This window comes from Mobula birostris, chromosome 14 (assembly GCF_030028105.1).
Source record: "Mobula birostris isolate sMobBir1 chromosome 14, sMobBir1.hap1, whole genome shotgun sequence".
Classification (NCBI taxonomy): Eukaryota; Metazoa; Chordata; class Chondrichthyes; order Myliobatiformes; family Myliobatidae; genus Mobula; species Mobula birostris.
The window spans coordinates 23,889,655-23,906,700 of record NC_092383.1 but is presented as its reverse complement, the minus strand read 5'-3'; the positions used below and the strand labels follow the sequence as shown (position 1 = coordinate 23,906,700).

At 38.7% G+C, this 17,046-nt stretch overlaps 1 protein-coding gene and 1 long non-coding RNA gene across 4 annotated transcripts in view; one reads left to right on the top strand and one right to left on the bottom strand.

The window, feature by feature from the left end:
- Positions 1–7,394, top strand: part of galk2 (galactokinase 2) — a 120,339-nt gene extending 112,945 nt beyond the window's left edge. For all 3 annotated transcript variants that reach the window (XM_072278248.1, XM_072278249.1, XM_072278247.1), the window contains one exon: positions 5,928–7,394. In XM_072278248.1, coding sequence (XP_072134349.1) covers positions 5,928–6,135 — 208 coding nt within the window. In that variant the 3' untranslated portion in view covers positions 6,136–7,394. The remainder of the gene's footprint in view (positions 1–5,927) is intronic.
- On the bottom strand, positions 7,249–9,685 carry LOC140209782 (uncharacterized). The gene is made up of 3 exons (XR_011889059.1): positions 9,517–9,685; positions 9,250–9,324; positions 7,249–7,317 (listed from the first exon to the last, which is right to left on the bottom strand). It is a non-coding gene; the product is annotated as an uncharacterized lncRNA (long non-coding RNA).
- Positions 9,686–17,046: the final 7,361 nt, after the last annotated feature.

Here is a 17,046-nt window from a genome sequence, read left to right as displayed (position 1 = left end):
AGATAAGGAAAGTGTAAGAAATGTACTTATTCAAGGTATTCCAAATGTTATATAAACTTGCCATATTATTAACTGATGTGAAGACATTCACCAATATTTATAGACATGGAACCATTTGCGAAGAAATACAGCTCCCTTGCAGACATTAGAATATGCCCCTGATCCAGAGAAACTGATCTGCTGGCTGGAATGTCAACAGACAGGAAATGCCCTTCCAGTGGTTGGTATTAGAAGCATCTTGGTTCTAGCTTATTTATGGCTCCATATAAATTTTGCATTCCAGTATAGCCCATCTCAATCACACAGTGAAACCAGATTTACAATATTTATTTATAAATCAGATGGTTAAATACAAAGAACTAAATATGAAATAATTACTAAGAATTAAACCTTATGAAAGTCTTGCTGCCATTTTGTGTGGTTTATCTACCCCATCAAAGTTTTGCCATTGCTGCTGTTGATCATGACAGTGCATTTGCTTCCCCCAGACACCTCTTAAATGGCATTATGTACAGGTAATGTTAAAGGAGTTCTTTGATCTGACTCTGAATTCTCAATAAGGTAGGGATCTGCAACTTATAGTTTATTTCTTCTTTCAGTTGGATTCCCAAGTAAATTTTCATGATATTACCAGCAGCCACCACATTAAATTCACATTCACCCAAATATTCCTCATCTGCAGCTTAGAGTCAATTACTAAAACACACCCTCTTGTGACATCTGATGTCCACATATCAATAACAAAATCATGTTTGAAAGCTGCACGTGACCATAACATCTTCCCTCTAATGATGAAAATGATTTCTTACACAGATACACATATTTCTTAATTGATTCACAATGAAATTATTAAGGTATAGGTTAAGGATAACCAAGTTGAGTTTATAAAGGCCAAGTTATATCTGACAACGATAGCAAAGTTACTGTATTTCTTTATTAATATACAAATGTTTGTATATTGATAAAGGAAATGTGTATATTGCATTATGGACTTTTGAAAGGTTCTGTATCAGGCCCATGGATAAAGATAAAAGCACAAAGTATTAGTGAGGCTGTGCCAACCAAGATACAATGGATAAAATTCAATAAGCAAAACAAATGATTGTTACATATTTTTCAGATATGTGAATGTTAATAATGGAATTCCTCATGGGATCAGTGTTGGAGCCATCACTCATTATATGAAAGTGATCTGCACTCGCAAATTGGGATCACTATAGTCATTTGAACATTGCAGAAACTTAGATTTATACTTTGAATGATTGTGGAATGATTAGACAAGTTAATAGTTTAATTAGATCTCAGATGAAATGCTGTGAATTGCATGTTACACCTTGACAATACTGTATATCCTATTGAGATAAAAATCTGCAAGGCATTGTAACGCTTTAGCACTGGTGAGAATAAATGTGGAACAGACTGATGGGAAACATTGCCTCCCTTGACAGCTATTAAAAAGGTATTGAACTACAACATCACTTTGCTAACTGAAAGCACATCATACTTTGAGAAGTTTATTTTTGACAGATACTTCTTTCCTGTTCCCTTGTAACATTAACAGAGACTAATGTGTACATTTCTTGTGCAGCATTGTGAAGGCTGAAATGTTTTCTCTTCCCAAATGCAACTTTCAAGTTTTATCCAATGTGCACACCAGCAAGCTAGCTTAATGTTCAAGGACAAGACTATATGAGTGACTGCAAATAACATTTAAAGATAACTACATGTAACACTGAATAACTCATTGTTTGTCAGGCATTCCTTCATTTATGAAGGAGTCATAATCTGGAAAAATGTATAAATTTGTAAATCTAAAAGGTGTTTCCTGTTCGTTTCATTGAAAAATCTTTGGGTGTATTCGAGGTCAAAATCCAGTCAAAAATCATAAACACTTAAAACTATATCAAAGCAATTAACTATTAAGGTTTCACTTGTAATTCAGACTGAGGTAAGTGTAAGTAAGAAAGCAGTCACAGAGTTAACTCTGCTACACTTCTTAATATGCATCTTTTTATCATGTCACCAAAAAATGCAATAACAGGCCTGGACAATAAGTATCATTGTTCATGTTATGTTCCTAAACAATATTAATCTGGTATTCTCAAGACAGAGAAACAGAAACTATGGGCTGCCAAAGGAAAAAGGTTACACTACGGAATGATGCAATTTGTGCAAAGAGTCAGGTGTCTTGTAAACCTCTCCCAAGGACCTGAATGCCTACAGATTATTACTTGATACAGAAGTATGAGGAATACTAGACTTCTGAAAAGTAATCTATGTGTATGAACCTTTGTTTTGGGGACCAGAAACCTAAAAATGTAGCATACCAGACACATATGTCATTCCATATTAAAAGGTTTACTATGCTAACTGACAGTCATTCGTTACATGATCCTGCTTAAAGAGGGCCTCCATCCTCAGCTGAATCACTGAGATGGATTACAAAAGTATCTAAATGTTTAGGTAGCATTGTAACCTGTTATATTAGTTTAATCCATAACTGTTTTATTGTTGAGGATTCTAAACAAAATTTTAAAAAAAACAATGAAAGTTGCGTTAAAAGGTAAAACTGCTAAGGCAATCTCATTAGCATCTAAGGCAAAAATTGCCATTGCATTGGTTGGTATTAATTTGTTTCCTTGCTCAGACTAATTTCATAGGGTTCCACTAATTTACACATTGCAAGATCTCCGTGTTTATTATACAGTTCACTTGGGTGAAGGGAAGCAGCTATGCTGTAGTTGCTGGCCTGTTGTGCCCAATACCCTCTGCACATGCCGCAAGAATATTAGAGAAGTCAACCCCTCATTAATGTGGTCAATGATCCTGGTATTAATTGTATAGGTAAGGTAACCCTTTAAATTGTAAAATATCTCCGTTACATTACAGAATCACCCTGTATGGGGCAAAATTATGGCAAATGTTTGTAAAATATACCCCCATAAGTTGGAATAAAGTGATTTACCATAGGATTGATTTTATCATATTGAACCAGTAAAGTAAGAACAATGGATGGGAGTACTATAGCCTAACTTTATCAGATAATTCATGGATACAAGAACACAAATGTAAAGTTTCCTATATTGTCAGTGACTCCTGGGAAACTGGCAAAGCAAGTCTTATTCAAACCAGAAACCAGCACAATCACTGGACCAGTAATTTGTACACTTTTCTTAGTGAAACGTTATTTATACTACAACAGAGCTGCATCTCAAAATCTCTCAGATATAATTAAGTCACCCTGACTCCATAACTCAGTTTGCGTTATCTGGTGGATTTTATTTTAAAATAGCATTTGATTCTAAATGGCAAGAGAAATCACAAATTCAGACCTCCGAGACAGAAAATACCAAAAGAACTGAACAGGTCAGTCAGTATCTATAGAAAGAATAAACAGTTATTGTTTCAAGTCACAAGCAAGAGAAAATCTGCAAATGCTGGAAATCCAAACAACACACACAAAATGCTGGAGGAACTCAGCAGGCCAGACAGTATCTGTGGGGAAAAAAGTACAGTTGACGTTTCGGGCCAAGACACTTCGGCAGGACTGGAGAAAAAAAGACAAGGAGCAGATTTAAATGGTGGAGGAGGGGAGATAGAAACACAAGGTGATAGGTGAAACCGGGAGGAGAGTGGGATGAAGTTAAGAGCTGGGAAGTTGATTGATGAAAGAGATACAAGGCTGGAGAAGGGGGTGTCTGATAGGAGAGGATAGAAGGCTTTGGAAGAAAGAAAAGGAGGGAGGAACACCAGAGGGAGGCAATGGGCAGGCAAGGAAATAAGGTGAGAAAGGGGATGGGCAATGATCAAGGAGAGGTGGTGTTGTGGCATTATCAGAAGTTCGAGAAATCAATGTTCATGCCGTCAGGTTGGAGGCTACCCAAATGGAATATAAGGTGATGTTCTTCCAACCTGAGTGAGGCCTCATCATGACAGTAGAGGAGGTCATGGATTGACATATAGGAATAGAAAGTGGAATTAAAATGGGTGGCCATTGGGAGAGCCTGCTTTTTTTTGGCAGGACAGAGTGTAGATGCTCAGTGAAGTGGTCTCCCAATCTACATCGGGCCACACCAGGAGCACCAAACACAGTATACGACTCCAACAGACTCCCAGGTGAAGTGTTGCCTCAGCTGGAAGGGCTGTTTGAGGCCCTGAATGGTAGCAAGGAAGGAGATGTAGGGGAAGGTGTAGCACTTGTTCAACTTGCAAGGATAAATGCCAGGAGGGAGATCAGTGGGGACGAACGAATGGACAAGGGAGTTACATAGGGAGTGATCCCTGTGGAAAGCAGAAACTGGGAGGGGGGGTGAGGGAAAGATGTGCTTGGTGGTGGGATCCCATTGGAGATGACAGGAGTTCCAGAGAATATCACATTCCCCATCTCCTTGACTGCCGGTTGCCTCCCTCTGGTGCTGTTGCTCCCTTTCTTCCATAGTCTTCTGTTCTCTCCTATCAGACTCCCCCTTCTCCAGCCCTGTAACCCTTTCACCAATCAACTTCCCAACTCTCTACTTCATCCCTCCCAATCCCGGTTTCACCTAACACCTTATGTTTTTCCCTCCCCCTCTCTCTCCCCCCCCCACCTTTTAAATCTACTAATCATTTTTTCTCCAGTCCTGCTGAAGTGTCTTGGCCCAAAAGGTCGACTGTACTTTTTTTCCATAGATGCTGCCTGGACTGCTGAGTTCCTCCAGAATTTTGTGTGTGTTGCATTGTTTCAAGTCACAGCCTTTACCAGAACTGAAATCAAGTCAGTCTAATTAGAAGAGTAGATAAGGAGGGCAAAGGGTGAAAGAGGAATAAGGTGAAACAATTTACAGTTCAGCTGTTTTGTCTGTAATGTATTGCCACTGTTAGGAGTCCTGAGTGATGTACTGTACAGTCTGCATTACTGAGACATGCCCTGCAGGCCAGAATGAAAAGAACAGAGAAATGACAGACACAGATGGGCAGCTCTGTACAGTGTTCGACTAAAATACCATAGCTACTCTTCCAAAATGTACTAAATATATACAAAAAATATACTATACTAGGTGTATTAAGGTATTTACACAACTAACATTAACCATTGGAACATTTGGGGATGGCAGAAGTGCTTGGAATTGGCCATTTATAATCATGCTAGAGTGGTAGGTTTGGGTGGGTGTGTATCAGGGATGCATCCAAATGGCCCAAGGAACATTCATGTGGAAGGTTAGCCCCCTTTATCACAGAAGCAGGACCCAACTGTCACATTAAACCTACTTCTGTGTGACCCATGCCTTTCAGAAGTTATCAATGCGCAAATGACATTAAACTGTACCTTGTAGGTTATTTAATGTCAGTTAAGACCCAATATCCCTCATTCAAATTTGCACACAAAGTACCTTATAGCATTTGATTAAATTTACTTTAAATTCTATTTCAATGGGTTGTATGCAGTGAAAGAATTTTGAAAACTTGCTTTTTGTTAAAAAAAAATCAATCTTTGTATGACATAATGACATTAATTAAAGATCATATGTAGTGCTTTCTAAACTTAATTTTGGAAAAGATGTGGAAACTTCTTTAAAGTGCATAATTTTGTCTTTTAAATTAGATATATGAAAGGTGAATTTTTAAAAAAGCTGCAGATGCTTAATCTGAAACAAAATGCTGGAGATGTTGAGGGAGATCTGTAGAGAGAAACAGAATTAATCTTGCATGTGAAAAGTTACTAATTTCAAACTTTAATTCATCTTTTCTTCCTTATGACAAAAACTATTTATGATTTAATTTTGTCCACATCATAAAGCATCCTTTGAATAGGTTGCTGACTATTCCTTAGCACCAACATCCTTTAACTTGCTTAATAAAAAAAAGGAAACATTACAATTAAACAATTTAGGAACAGGCTTGATATTTATTTTCTGCCTGACAATATTTTTTTTTAATGTCTTTTTCAGACAGTCTGGTGCCATTGCCTCACGGCTGACTGGAGCAGGATGGGGAGGCTGCATAGTGTCATTGGTGCCCATTAACAAGTTGGATTGCTTTCTGGTCAAGGTGCAAGAAGTCTATTACAAAGTGAACGGTCAAAGAACAGCTAAGCACACACAAGCTCTGTTTGCTACCCAGCCTGGAGGAGGAGCTGCAGTTTTTCATGAGGTTTAATTAAAGTCCCAGGATGAGTAGATGAGGTTCTCCCCTTTTTGTTTATTAGGATCATTTATTCAAAGAAAAAAAATCATATTCTTGCAAGGAAATAGAACTGATCACAATCTAAATTTTTTTCAGTCACCCTTTAATTTGTCATCATACCATTCCAGAAAATGCTGTTTTTTGCAGCAAGATAATTATTGGAACTTTTAGTGGTTTACTAGAGGCTATAACAGATTGTATCTAATGGTAATTGATGTGAGGAAGCTGCTCCATACAGATCATTCCAGTATCAGAATCTCTTCATGCTACAGCAAATTTGATTTCCGCTGCTCATCAGCTGTATTCTAATGACAAAGTAAAACAACCATGAGAGGAAAGAAATATTGTTGTTCTTAAACATAGGTATACTGTGCCAGATATTTTTCTGATCAAACATTAGGACTAGAATATTTAGACAGCTTTCTGCCAACTTAAAATGAATTGGACATGAAGATAGGAATCCAAGTCTCATTTCAAAAAAGTCTATTATCAAATTTTGTTCAGTAGTTCTTGAAATATAATACATGGTATTTTGGCTGCCTGGCAGTAAAATTTGTATACAGAGAGAAGTAAAATAGATAAGTTATGATGCAAGATTGTTGTAGTTATTAAAAATCAGTACTTACAGTTGGTTTCATACCTACTGTAAATCAAAGAACTTCTTCTGAAGACACTTGTACTATATGATTCATAAAAATAAATCATTTTATGTTTACAAAATAGTTTTGGGATGTGTTAGATACAAATATATTGTGGATGTAGTGTATTCTCTATATTATAATTGAAGCATAAAAATAAATTTCAGTCCTATAGCAAAAGCATTATATAAAGAAAATATATTGGTACATTAAATGAATATAAATGTAAAAAACATGATCATTGTTAACAGGCAGATATCAGGCCTGTTGCAGCTTGCTTTTGCAGGTACTGTCTCCTTAGAAGTTTTTGATTAAAGATCAAAACAGAGGCATTCTTTTATTATAAATGGTGCTAGATGTATTCATTACATACAATGAATAAATTAATTCATAAATAGCATCAATGAATGGAGAAGTTCAATTATAACTATTATTTAATGCACTTACTGGTTTGCTGGGGATCGTCTTATTTGCATATTCAAATTTATATGCAGTTTTGGAGAGCTCTTTTTTCAACCTTGCATGAAATAGAGAAACTGTTATTTTTCTTTCCATCAGAAGAAATGTACAAGTTCTATAATAAATTGATATTTAACCTGAAGACTTTAACTGGCTATTATTTATCTTTTATATGGTAATACTCTCCCTGGGTTTTCTCTTTATCCTTTCTGAGGATGATACTTTATTTTGTGAAGAAGTTCAATGGTTGTTTAGTACTAAACTGATAGTTTTCATATTCCTATATAATTTAGGATAATCTATTCAAGTGTGGACAGTGTATACCAAGCTATGGTCTCTGCTCACTTCACATTCAAACCACATACGCTTTTGAGTTGGATATTTTTCGGAAGCTCAACTCGTCTCTATTTTGACTGCTTCCAATCTTGACTCTTGCAATGTAACATTATCTAACCGAGATACTTTTATCCCAAGAAATATTCTCACGCGTCTCCTCTGGGTTATGTGAGGGGTAAAGTGGACAATGTCACCCCATTACACTCTAAGTAGAGGCCTGACAAATGGGGGTTCTTTGATTTAATCTTAATAGCTCTTTAAATAAACCCCAATGTAATTTTTAACAGCCACAGTTTCTTTTAAATGATGAATATTTAATATTCTGTTGATAGTAAAACTTTAATCTGTCAACAAGTTAGTTTTACACCAAAAAGTAAACTTGTCCTTTGTTGGCACTACAGTTATCTGTCAAATACTATTTTACAGTAAAGTCTTTGATCCTGTAAGTGGAGATATATATAAAATTTGCACTTGATTACTTTATTGTTTTAATCTTATGGGCAATTCTTACATTAATATTATTCCAAGTAAGAAAGATGGGTACATAGTAGTTCCATTCTGGGCAACACCACCATGTGCTCCTAGGCTAAACCACATCCAGTTTTTCTGTGAACTGGGGCTAAATCCTATTCCTGGTGCATCAAATTCCCTGCTCATATTACGTTTTCTTGCAAATTAACCTACATTGCACAACCTGATCAAAGACTGGAAAGTCTAGTTAGACAAAGTCTAAGAGATTATTTGCCTACATTTCCTCAATAAATTTCAGGTGTTTAAGAAAGCAAGCCAGGCAAGAGAGAGAAATTGAAAAACTTTCATTGATAGCAAAGTAGCAGATAAAGCACAGAATGTACTTCTCTAAAAATTAACTGTAAAATGTATACAGTGAACCTCTAACAATCCAGCATTTATTTTTTCACGGGGATCCAGCGCATCTATTATTCCAGATTATCAACCAGGTGCAGAGTGCGAGCATGTCTGCAGCTGGAAAGCGGTAGAGTGACAAGCATAAACTCGAGTCTAGAGCCAGGCTCTGGAATGCTTGTACATGTCCTATACATTTTAATTTCACTCAAAAATTTGTTAAACTTTTATGTAATGTAAAACAAAGTGAAATAAAAGCAGGTTTATAAATTAATTGGTGTAATGTCCAACAGTCTAGTACTACCAAAATTCTAAGCATGCCAGATGATTCTGGTTTTACTCTATCAGGGAATTCTTTACACAGAATTAATATCTGAATAGATGTGAAATCACTGGAACTGTTTTAAAACCAAATGAATTCTGCAAATGGTGGGACTGTGTAGAATAAGAGAAAATTGAAGAGTTTGATTTAACTTTTTCCCAAAGCTGATTAAGATCTTAATTCAGTTTTCTGTTGTCAGTCTCTATTTCCTACCACTGTCAGTGTATCTTTACAACCACTGTATATTTTAAGAAGAAACTACCTGGCCAGAGCATGCCACATTTTATTTCTGAGTGGAAATAAGTGCTGTATTGGCAGAACCTAGGGCTTATATCTAGAATGAGCATTTCTCTCATCTCACCATTCATGGGTTTATTAAAGCAAATAAAGTCAGCAACTAATGTATACTTCAAGCACTGAACAAAGTCTTACAACACCCAATATCCATTTCATCAAAAGTTGTCAAACCTGTCAATTTTTTTGTTAATCTGGATCTGGTCCCACTTTATTTTTGAAATTGCTTTTTGTGTTTGCTTTTGAAGACTAAAAGAAACAAAGAAAAGCTAAAATGAGACTGTTAAATCTTTAACAATGGTTCTTCAATGGTCAATTGCATATTACCTACTGTATAACAATATTAATTTTACTCAAATATATTGCTTAAAATATGGATCATTAAACTACTCGAGGGATAATATTCCTTTAAACCATGCTAAGTGATTATTTTTAACTTACTTGATGTGTTTCTGGTGAAGATCTTTGCTGACTTTCTCAGCTTCTGTGATAACATCTTGGTAGGTTGGATGGAGTGGTGTGCATTGATTTCAGTTAAAGTTAAAGCAGTCTCTATCTGAGGACTATTTAGTGTCCTAAGACAGTAATTGACTAATTTATCTCATTAATCTTGCAGTTTAATGCTTCAACGAAGTAGACGAGGTAACAAAATAGTGCCAAAAATAACATGGATGAAAATCTTTAAAAACAGGGTCCAAATGGTAGTCAACATAATTTTGAATTCTCTTGGGATATCAGCACAGTGATGGGCTTTGTTAAAGGTCAAGGCTTAGCAATGAAAGCTTAATCACCATCAAATTAATTTAAAACTCAAATCCAGACCCAAATTAGACTCCCGCTGCAGGCTAAATTTCAGCTAAATGCTCCTCTCTAACAAATTAATGCCACCCTGACAGCCCACCAACAGATTTTAAATTAATGGTTCAGATAGATGGAAAGGTAAAACAGAAAAGATAATCTTTAACTTTTAGATTGGCACAGTAACAACATAACTGCTGATTATTTACTTTAAAAATAATGTCTTTATTATTGTAACTTTAATTTGGTTACTGAACTTGTGAACTATGAACTGCCCTTGTACAAATTTCCAATAAACACTAAACCACTTTCAGTTCCAAAAACTCTTAAAAGTAAACTTACTCCAAGAAATGTGCTTTTTACAAAATTCTGCAGCAAATAACTTTTTAATTTAATAGCCATTGAAACACATTTTGTTAATCGGTATTGTTAATGGAGTTGTTTTATCCGTAGAACATTACAGCACAGAAACAGGCCTTTCGGCCCTTCTTGGCTATGCTGAACCATTCTTCTGCCTAGTCCCGCTGACCTGCACCTGGACCATATCCCTCCATACATCTCTCATCCATGTACCTGTCCAAGTTTTTCTTAAATGTTAAAAGTGAGCCCACATTTACCACTTTATCTGGCAGCTCATTCCACACTCCCACCACTGTGTGAAGAAGCCCCCCCACCCCTTAATATTCCCTTTAAACTTTTCCCCCTTCAGCCTTAACCCATGTCCTCTGGTCTTTTCCTCCCCTAGCCTCAGTGGAAAAAGCCTGCTTGCATTCACTCAATCTATACCCATCATCATTTTACATACCTCTATCAAATCTCCCCTCATTCTTCTCTGCTCCAGGGAATAAAGTCCTAACCTATTCAACCTTTCTCTGTAACTCGGTTTCTCAAGGCCAGGCAACATCCTTATAAACTTTCTCTGCACTCTTTCAACCTTATTAATATCCTTCCTGTAACTTGGTGACCAAAACTGCAGACAATACTCCAAATTCGGCCTCACCAATGCCTTATACAACCTCACCATAACATTCCAACTCTTATGCTCAATACTTTGATTTATAAAGGCCAATGTACCAAAAGCTCTCGTTACGACCCTATCTACCTGTGACACCAATTTTAGGGAATTTTGTATCTGTATTCCCAGATCCCTCTGTTCTACTGCACTCCTCAGTGCCCTACCATTTACCCTGTATGTTCTACCTTGGTTTGTCCTTCCAAAGTGCAATACCTCACACTTGTCTGTATTAAACTCCATCTGCCATTTTTCAGCCCATTTTTCCAGCTGGTCCAAATCCCTCTGCAAGCTTTGAGAACCTTCCTCACTGTCCACTACACCTCCATTCGTTGTATCATCAGCAAATTTGCTGATCCAATTTACCACATTATCATCCAGATCATTGATATAGATGACAAATAACATTGGACCCAGCACTGATCCCTGTGGCACACCACTAGTCACAGGCCTCCACTCAAAGAAGCAATCCTCCACTACCATTCTCTGGCTTCTTCCATTGAGCCAATGTCTAATCCAATTTACTACTTCTCCATGCATACCTAGCGACTGAATTTTCCTAACTAACCTCCCATGCGGGACCTTGCCAAAGGCCTTACTGAAGTCCATGTAGACAACATCCACTGCCTTCATCCACTTCCCTGGTAACCTCCTCGAAAGACTCTTAATAGATTGGTCAAACATGACCTACCCCGCACAAAGCCATGTTGACTCTCCCTAATAAGTCCCTGTCTATCTAAATATTTGTAGATCCTATCTCTTAGTACTCCTTCCAATAATTTACCTACTACCAAAGTCAAATTTACCAGCTTATAATTTCCCGGATTACTTTTAGAGCCTTTTTCAAACAACGGAACAATATGAGCTATCCTTCAATCCTCCGGCACCTCACCCGTAGATACCGACATTTTAAATATATCTGCCAGGGCCCCTGCAATTTCTAAACTAGTCTCCTTCAAGGTCCAAGGGAATACCCTGTCAGGTCCTGAGCATTTATCTACTCTGATTTGCCTCAAGATAGCAAGCACCTCCTCCTCTTCAATCTGTATAGGCTCCATGACCTCACTACTTGCTTGCCTTATTTAATCCACTTTCGGTTATTTGTTTTTAACATAGAAATCTAAGTTACAAATAGCTTATTTAGTTTCCATATGACATAGAGGCAGAATTAGACCACTTGGCCCATTGAGTCTGCTCCGCCATTCAATCATGGCTAATTTATTTTCCCTCTCAACACCATTCTCCTGCTTTGATACACTTACTAATAAAAAATCTACCAACTTTTGCTTTAAAATCTACCCAATGACATGACCTCCACAGCCATCTGTGGTAACAAGTTATACAGATTCACTACCCCTTGGCTAAAGAAAATCCTCACTCCTGTTCTAATGAGGCAACCTTCTGAGACTCTGCTTTCTGGTTTTAGAATATTGGTAACCTCCTTTTCACATCTACTCTATCTATCCCTTTCTACATTTAGAAGGTTTTAATGAGATCCCCCTCATTTTTCTAAACTTAAGTGAGTACAGACCCAGGATATCAAACACATCATTCATAAATCTCCTCTGGACCCTCTGTCAATGTAACCTGTTTTAGATATGGAGCCCAAAACGGCACGATACCCCAAATGTGATCTGACCAACTCTTTATAAATCCTCAGCATTACATGCTTGCTTTTATATTCCAGTCCTCAAAATAAATGCCAAGATTGCATTTGCCTTCTTTACTACTGACTCAACCTGGAAGTTAACCTTGAGGGAATTTTGCACTAGGGCTCCCTAGTTCCTTTGCACCTCCTACTCCTGAATTTGCTCCCCATTTAGAAAATAGTCTACATCTGTTCAAGTCCTTCTGAAAACTCCCTGCTTCCTAAACACTACTTGCCTGTCCACCTCTTTTTGTAGCATCCAGAAACTTGCCCACAAAGTCTTCAATTCCATCATGCAGATCACTAAATTAGAACATGAAAAGTAGCGGACCCAACACCAACCTCTGTGAAACACCACTCGTCTTTGGCAGCCAGCCTGAAAAGGGCCTCTTTTTTCTTACTCTTTGCCTTCAGCTAGTCAGCTATTCTTCAGTCCATGCTAGTATCTCTTATGTATTATCACAGGCTCTTATCTTGTTTAGAGCCTCATGTATAGCACCTTTTGAAAGGTCTACTGAAATTCTAAGTAAACAACATTCACTGACTCTCCTTTGCCTGTCCTGCTTGTTATTTCCTCAAATAATTCCAACAGATTTATCAAGACAGACTATGCTGACTTCCACTTATTTTATCAAGTGCCTCCAAGCACCCTGAAACCTCAACCTTAATAGTGGACTCCAACTCCTTGCCCACCACTGAAGTCAGGCTACCTGCCCTATAATTTCCAATCTTTTGCCTCCTTTCCTTCTTAAAGAGTGGAGTGACACTGGTGATTTTCCAGTATTCGGCAACCATTCCAGAACAACAACAACAATAATAATACTTTATTGATCTCGAGTGAGAAATTAATTTGTTAGAGCAGCAACATTTAAAAACACATTTAGCAGTGTGCGAACTTAACTAATAATTTACCATTGTCCAATAAAGTGCAATAAAAATCTTCAAAATAATAGAACAAAGACCATTGTACTAGGATATATGATCTCCTGTTGCACAGAGATAAACTTTTGTATATGCTTATTGCATTTGGTAGGAAACATTTTCACTGATGCTGCTCCCCCAACATAAACCTGCACTTGCTACAACAGAATGGTAAAAGATCTCCTGCAAGTTCATTGTCATTCAGCCATACACATGCATACTGCCAATCAAAGCAATGTTCCTCCAGACCAAGGTACACAACACAGTATATATAACTCACACACATAACACAAAGTAATATTACCACTAATAAATGAACAAATAATAACAAAAAGTGAACAGTATAATGCTACTGGAGCTTCATGTATAATGAGACCTGGGTAGTGGCAGAGAGTTCAGTAGTCTTATGGCCTGGAGGAAGAAGCTATTTCCCAGTTCTTGTCCTAATACTATGATAGCTCCTACCTGATAAATATCTCTGATGGGTGGAAGGGAGACCCTGATGATCCTCTCAGCAGTCCTCACAATCCCTTGTAGGGACTTGCAGTCAGATGGTGAAGCAGCTGGTCAAGACAATCTTGACAGTGCTCCTGTAAAAATTGGTTAGAATGGAGGGGAAGCCTCACTCACCTCAATCTCCCCAGGAAGTGGAGACACTGCTGTGCTTTCTTGACCAAAGAGGTGGTGTTGAAGGACCAGGTGAGATCGTACATTACGTGCACTCCCAAAAAATTGGTGCTCTAAATTCTCTCCACAGAGGAGCCACGTACATGCAGTGAGGAGCAGTCAGCCTGCACCTTCCTAAAGTCCTCAATCATCTCTTTAGTCGTATCCACATTGAGACTCAAGTTGTTGTGCTTGCACCATTCTACCAGCCACTAATTCCTCCCTGCATGCCATCTCATTGTTGTTGATCACACCAACCACCGTTGTGTTATCGGCAAACCTGATGATTCAGCTTGAACTAGATCTAGCAGTGCAGTCATATGTCAGTAGCATGAGCAGCAGTGGGTTGAGAATTCAGCCCTGGGGTGCACCAGTGTTCAGCACGATGGAACTAGATGTTTCTGCCAATGTAGATTGATTGTGGCCTTTTTGTCAAGAAGTCTTGGATCCAGTTACAGGGAGAGGTGTTGAGACCCAGCAAGGGCAGTTTACCCACCAGCTTCTGAGAACGAAAGCCAATAAATACATCCTGGTATATGAGGTGCCATTTTCTAGAAAGGACAGGATGGAGTGTAGTGCGGAGGCTATAGTGTCATCATTGGACCATAAGACATGGGAACAAAATTAGGCCATTTGGCCCATTGATTCTGCTCTACTCTGACTTGAGCAATAAACAAAATGGACAGGGTCCAATGTAGCAGGAAGATGGGATTTGATGCGATTCATAACCAGCCACTCAGAGCATTTCGTTATTGTTGAAGTCAGTGCCAATGGACAGTAGTCGTTGAGGCAGGTTCCTGTCATCCTCTTGAGCACCAGGATAATGGTGGCTCCCTTGAGGCTGGAGGGGACTGTGGAATGTTCCAGAGAGATGTTGAAGATGTCTGTTAGAACCTCTGTTAACTGGGCAGCACAGTCCCTCGGCACCCAACCAGGTACATTACTAGACCCCAAACAAGAGAGAATCTGCAAATGCTGGAAATCCAAGCAACACACGCAAAATACTGGAGGAACTCAGCGGGCCAGTCAGCATCTATAGAAAAAAGTACAGTTGACATTTCGGACTGAGACCCATTGACAGGTAGGGTTCTATAGATGCTGCCTGGCCTGCTGAGTTCCTCCAGCATTATGAAGTGTTGCACATTATTAGACTCTGCAGCTTTATGTGGGCTAACTCTGGCTTGGGTCTTTTCATATCAGGTGCAACCAGACAGTATTGGCTTCTCTTGGGAAAGGGGGGCCTCCATTGTTGGCACGTCACTCCAGAGCATAAAAGACATTCAGCTTACCAGGAAGGGAATCATCACAGTTGTTGACATGCAGGGTGGACTTGTAGAATTATATGGTCTGAATGCCCTGCCACATGCATTTCATGTCTCTGGTGTCACAGAATTGGCTGTATATGCTTTGCGAGTAACCCCATTTGCCTTCCTGATGATGCATGAAATGGATGTATACCACCAACATCACAATGAACTCCCTCAGTAAATAGAAGGGCCTACACTTCACTGTTAAAAACTTTACCATAGGCAAAAAGAGGATTGTCACCACCAAAGTGTTCACGCACCAGTTCTTATTAACGTAGATACATACACTTCCACTGCAGGTCTTGCCAGAGATCGCAGGAATTCTGTCAGTCTGAAAAGAGATGAAACCCTCTAGCTAGTTGGCCATTTCAGGGGTGGATGCCAGATCTATGTTTGTACATTTCCATCGGGCTGAGCCCTCAGCTGTCCTTCATCTCATGCTGATTCAATCTCAGATGCAGGTAATCTAGTTTACTTTCTAGCAATCAAACATTTGAAAGCAGACTTGATGGGAGAGCCAGGCTGTAGGGTTTCGTCTTTGGTCTCACACAAGTACCGTGTGCTTTCCATGTTTCTGTTTCCACGTGCATCGCTTCTGGCAGCACCTCCTCTGGGTGCCTGTAGTAGACAACAACATAGTGCGCAATAAGCCTATGCTGCAGAGCTCAACTGCTGTCCGACAACTCGCTAGTGAGGTAGACTTACAGTACTTGGGAGTTCCTAATATCCAGCAACATCTTGCGATCATCAGAAAGACATACAGGACAACCAATTACACCATCAGTTGGAGCCAGAGAGGCTGCTGTGTCTGGACGTGACAATCTCGGATATGAGAAATAAAGATTCTTGGAAGATCACTACTAATGCCTCCACAATTTCTTCAGTTACCTCTTGCAGAACCCTGGGGGGTAGTCCATCTGGTCCAGGTGACTTTCCAGCTTCCTGAGCACCTCAGTATAGTGACAATACTCATCTCTGCCCCTGACACTCTTAAATTTCTGGCATGCTGTTGGTGTCTTGCACAATGAAGACTGAAGCAAAACACTTATTCAGTTCGCCTGCCACTTCTTTGTTCCCTATTCCTACCTCATCAGCATCATTTTCCCATGTCCTATCGTCTATTCTTGCCTCTCTTTTACTCCTTATATATGTGAAACAAAACCTTTGGTATCCTCTTTGATATTATTGGATAGCTTACCTGCATATTTCACCCTTTCTTTCCTTATTGCTTTTGAAGTTGCCTTCTGTTGGTTTTAAAAAAAAAAATTCCCAGTCCTCTAGCTTCCCACTAATATTTACTATATTTATGCCCTCTCTTTTGCTTTTATGCTATCTTTGACTTCTCGTCAGCCACAGTTGTCTCATCTTCCCTTTAGAATGCTTCCTTGGGATTAACCGATCTTGTGTCTTCTAAGTTACTCCCAGAAACTCCAACAGTTGCTGCTCCACCGTATTAAGTGTCCCCTGCCAATTAACTTTGGCCAGCTGAGGACCATCTCGTGACCGTCGTAACATTGGTGTTTTTCCATGCCATTTATAAATCGGGTTGTAATTTCTACTCAATATCCTGGCTATTGTTCGGAGGCCTGTATATACCTCCCATCAAAGGTCTTTTTACC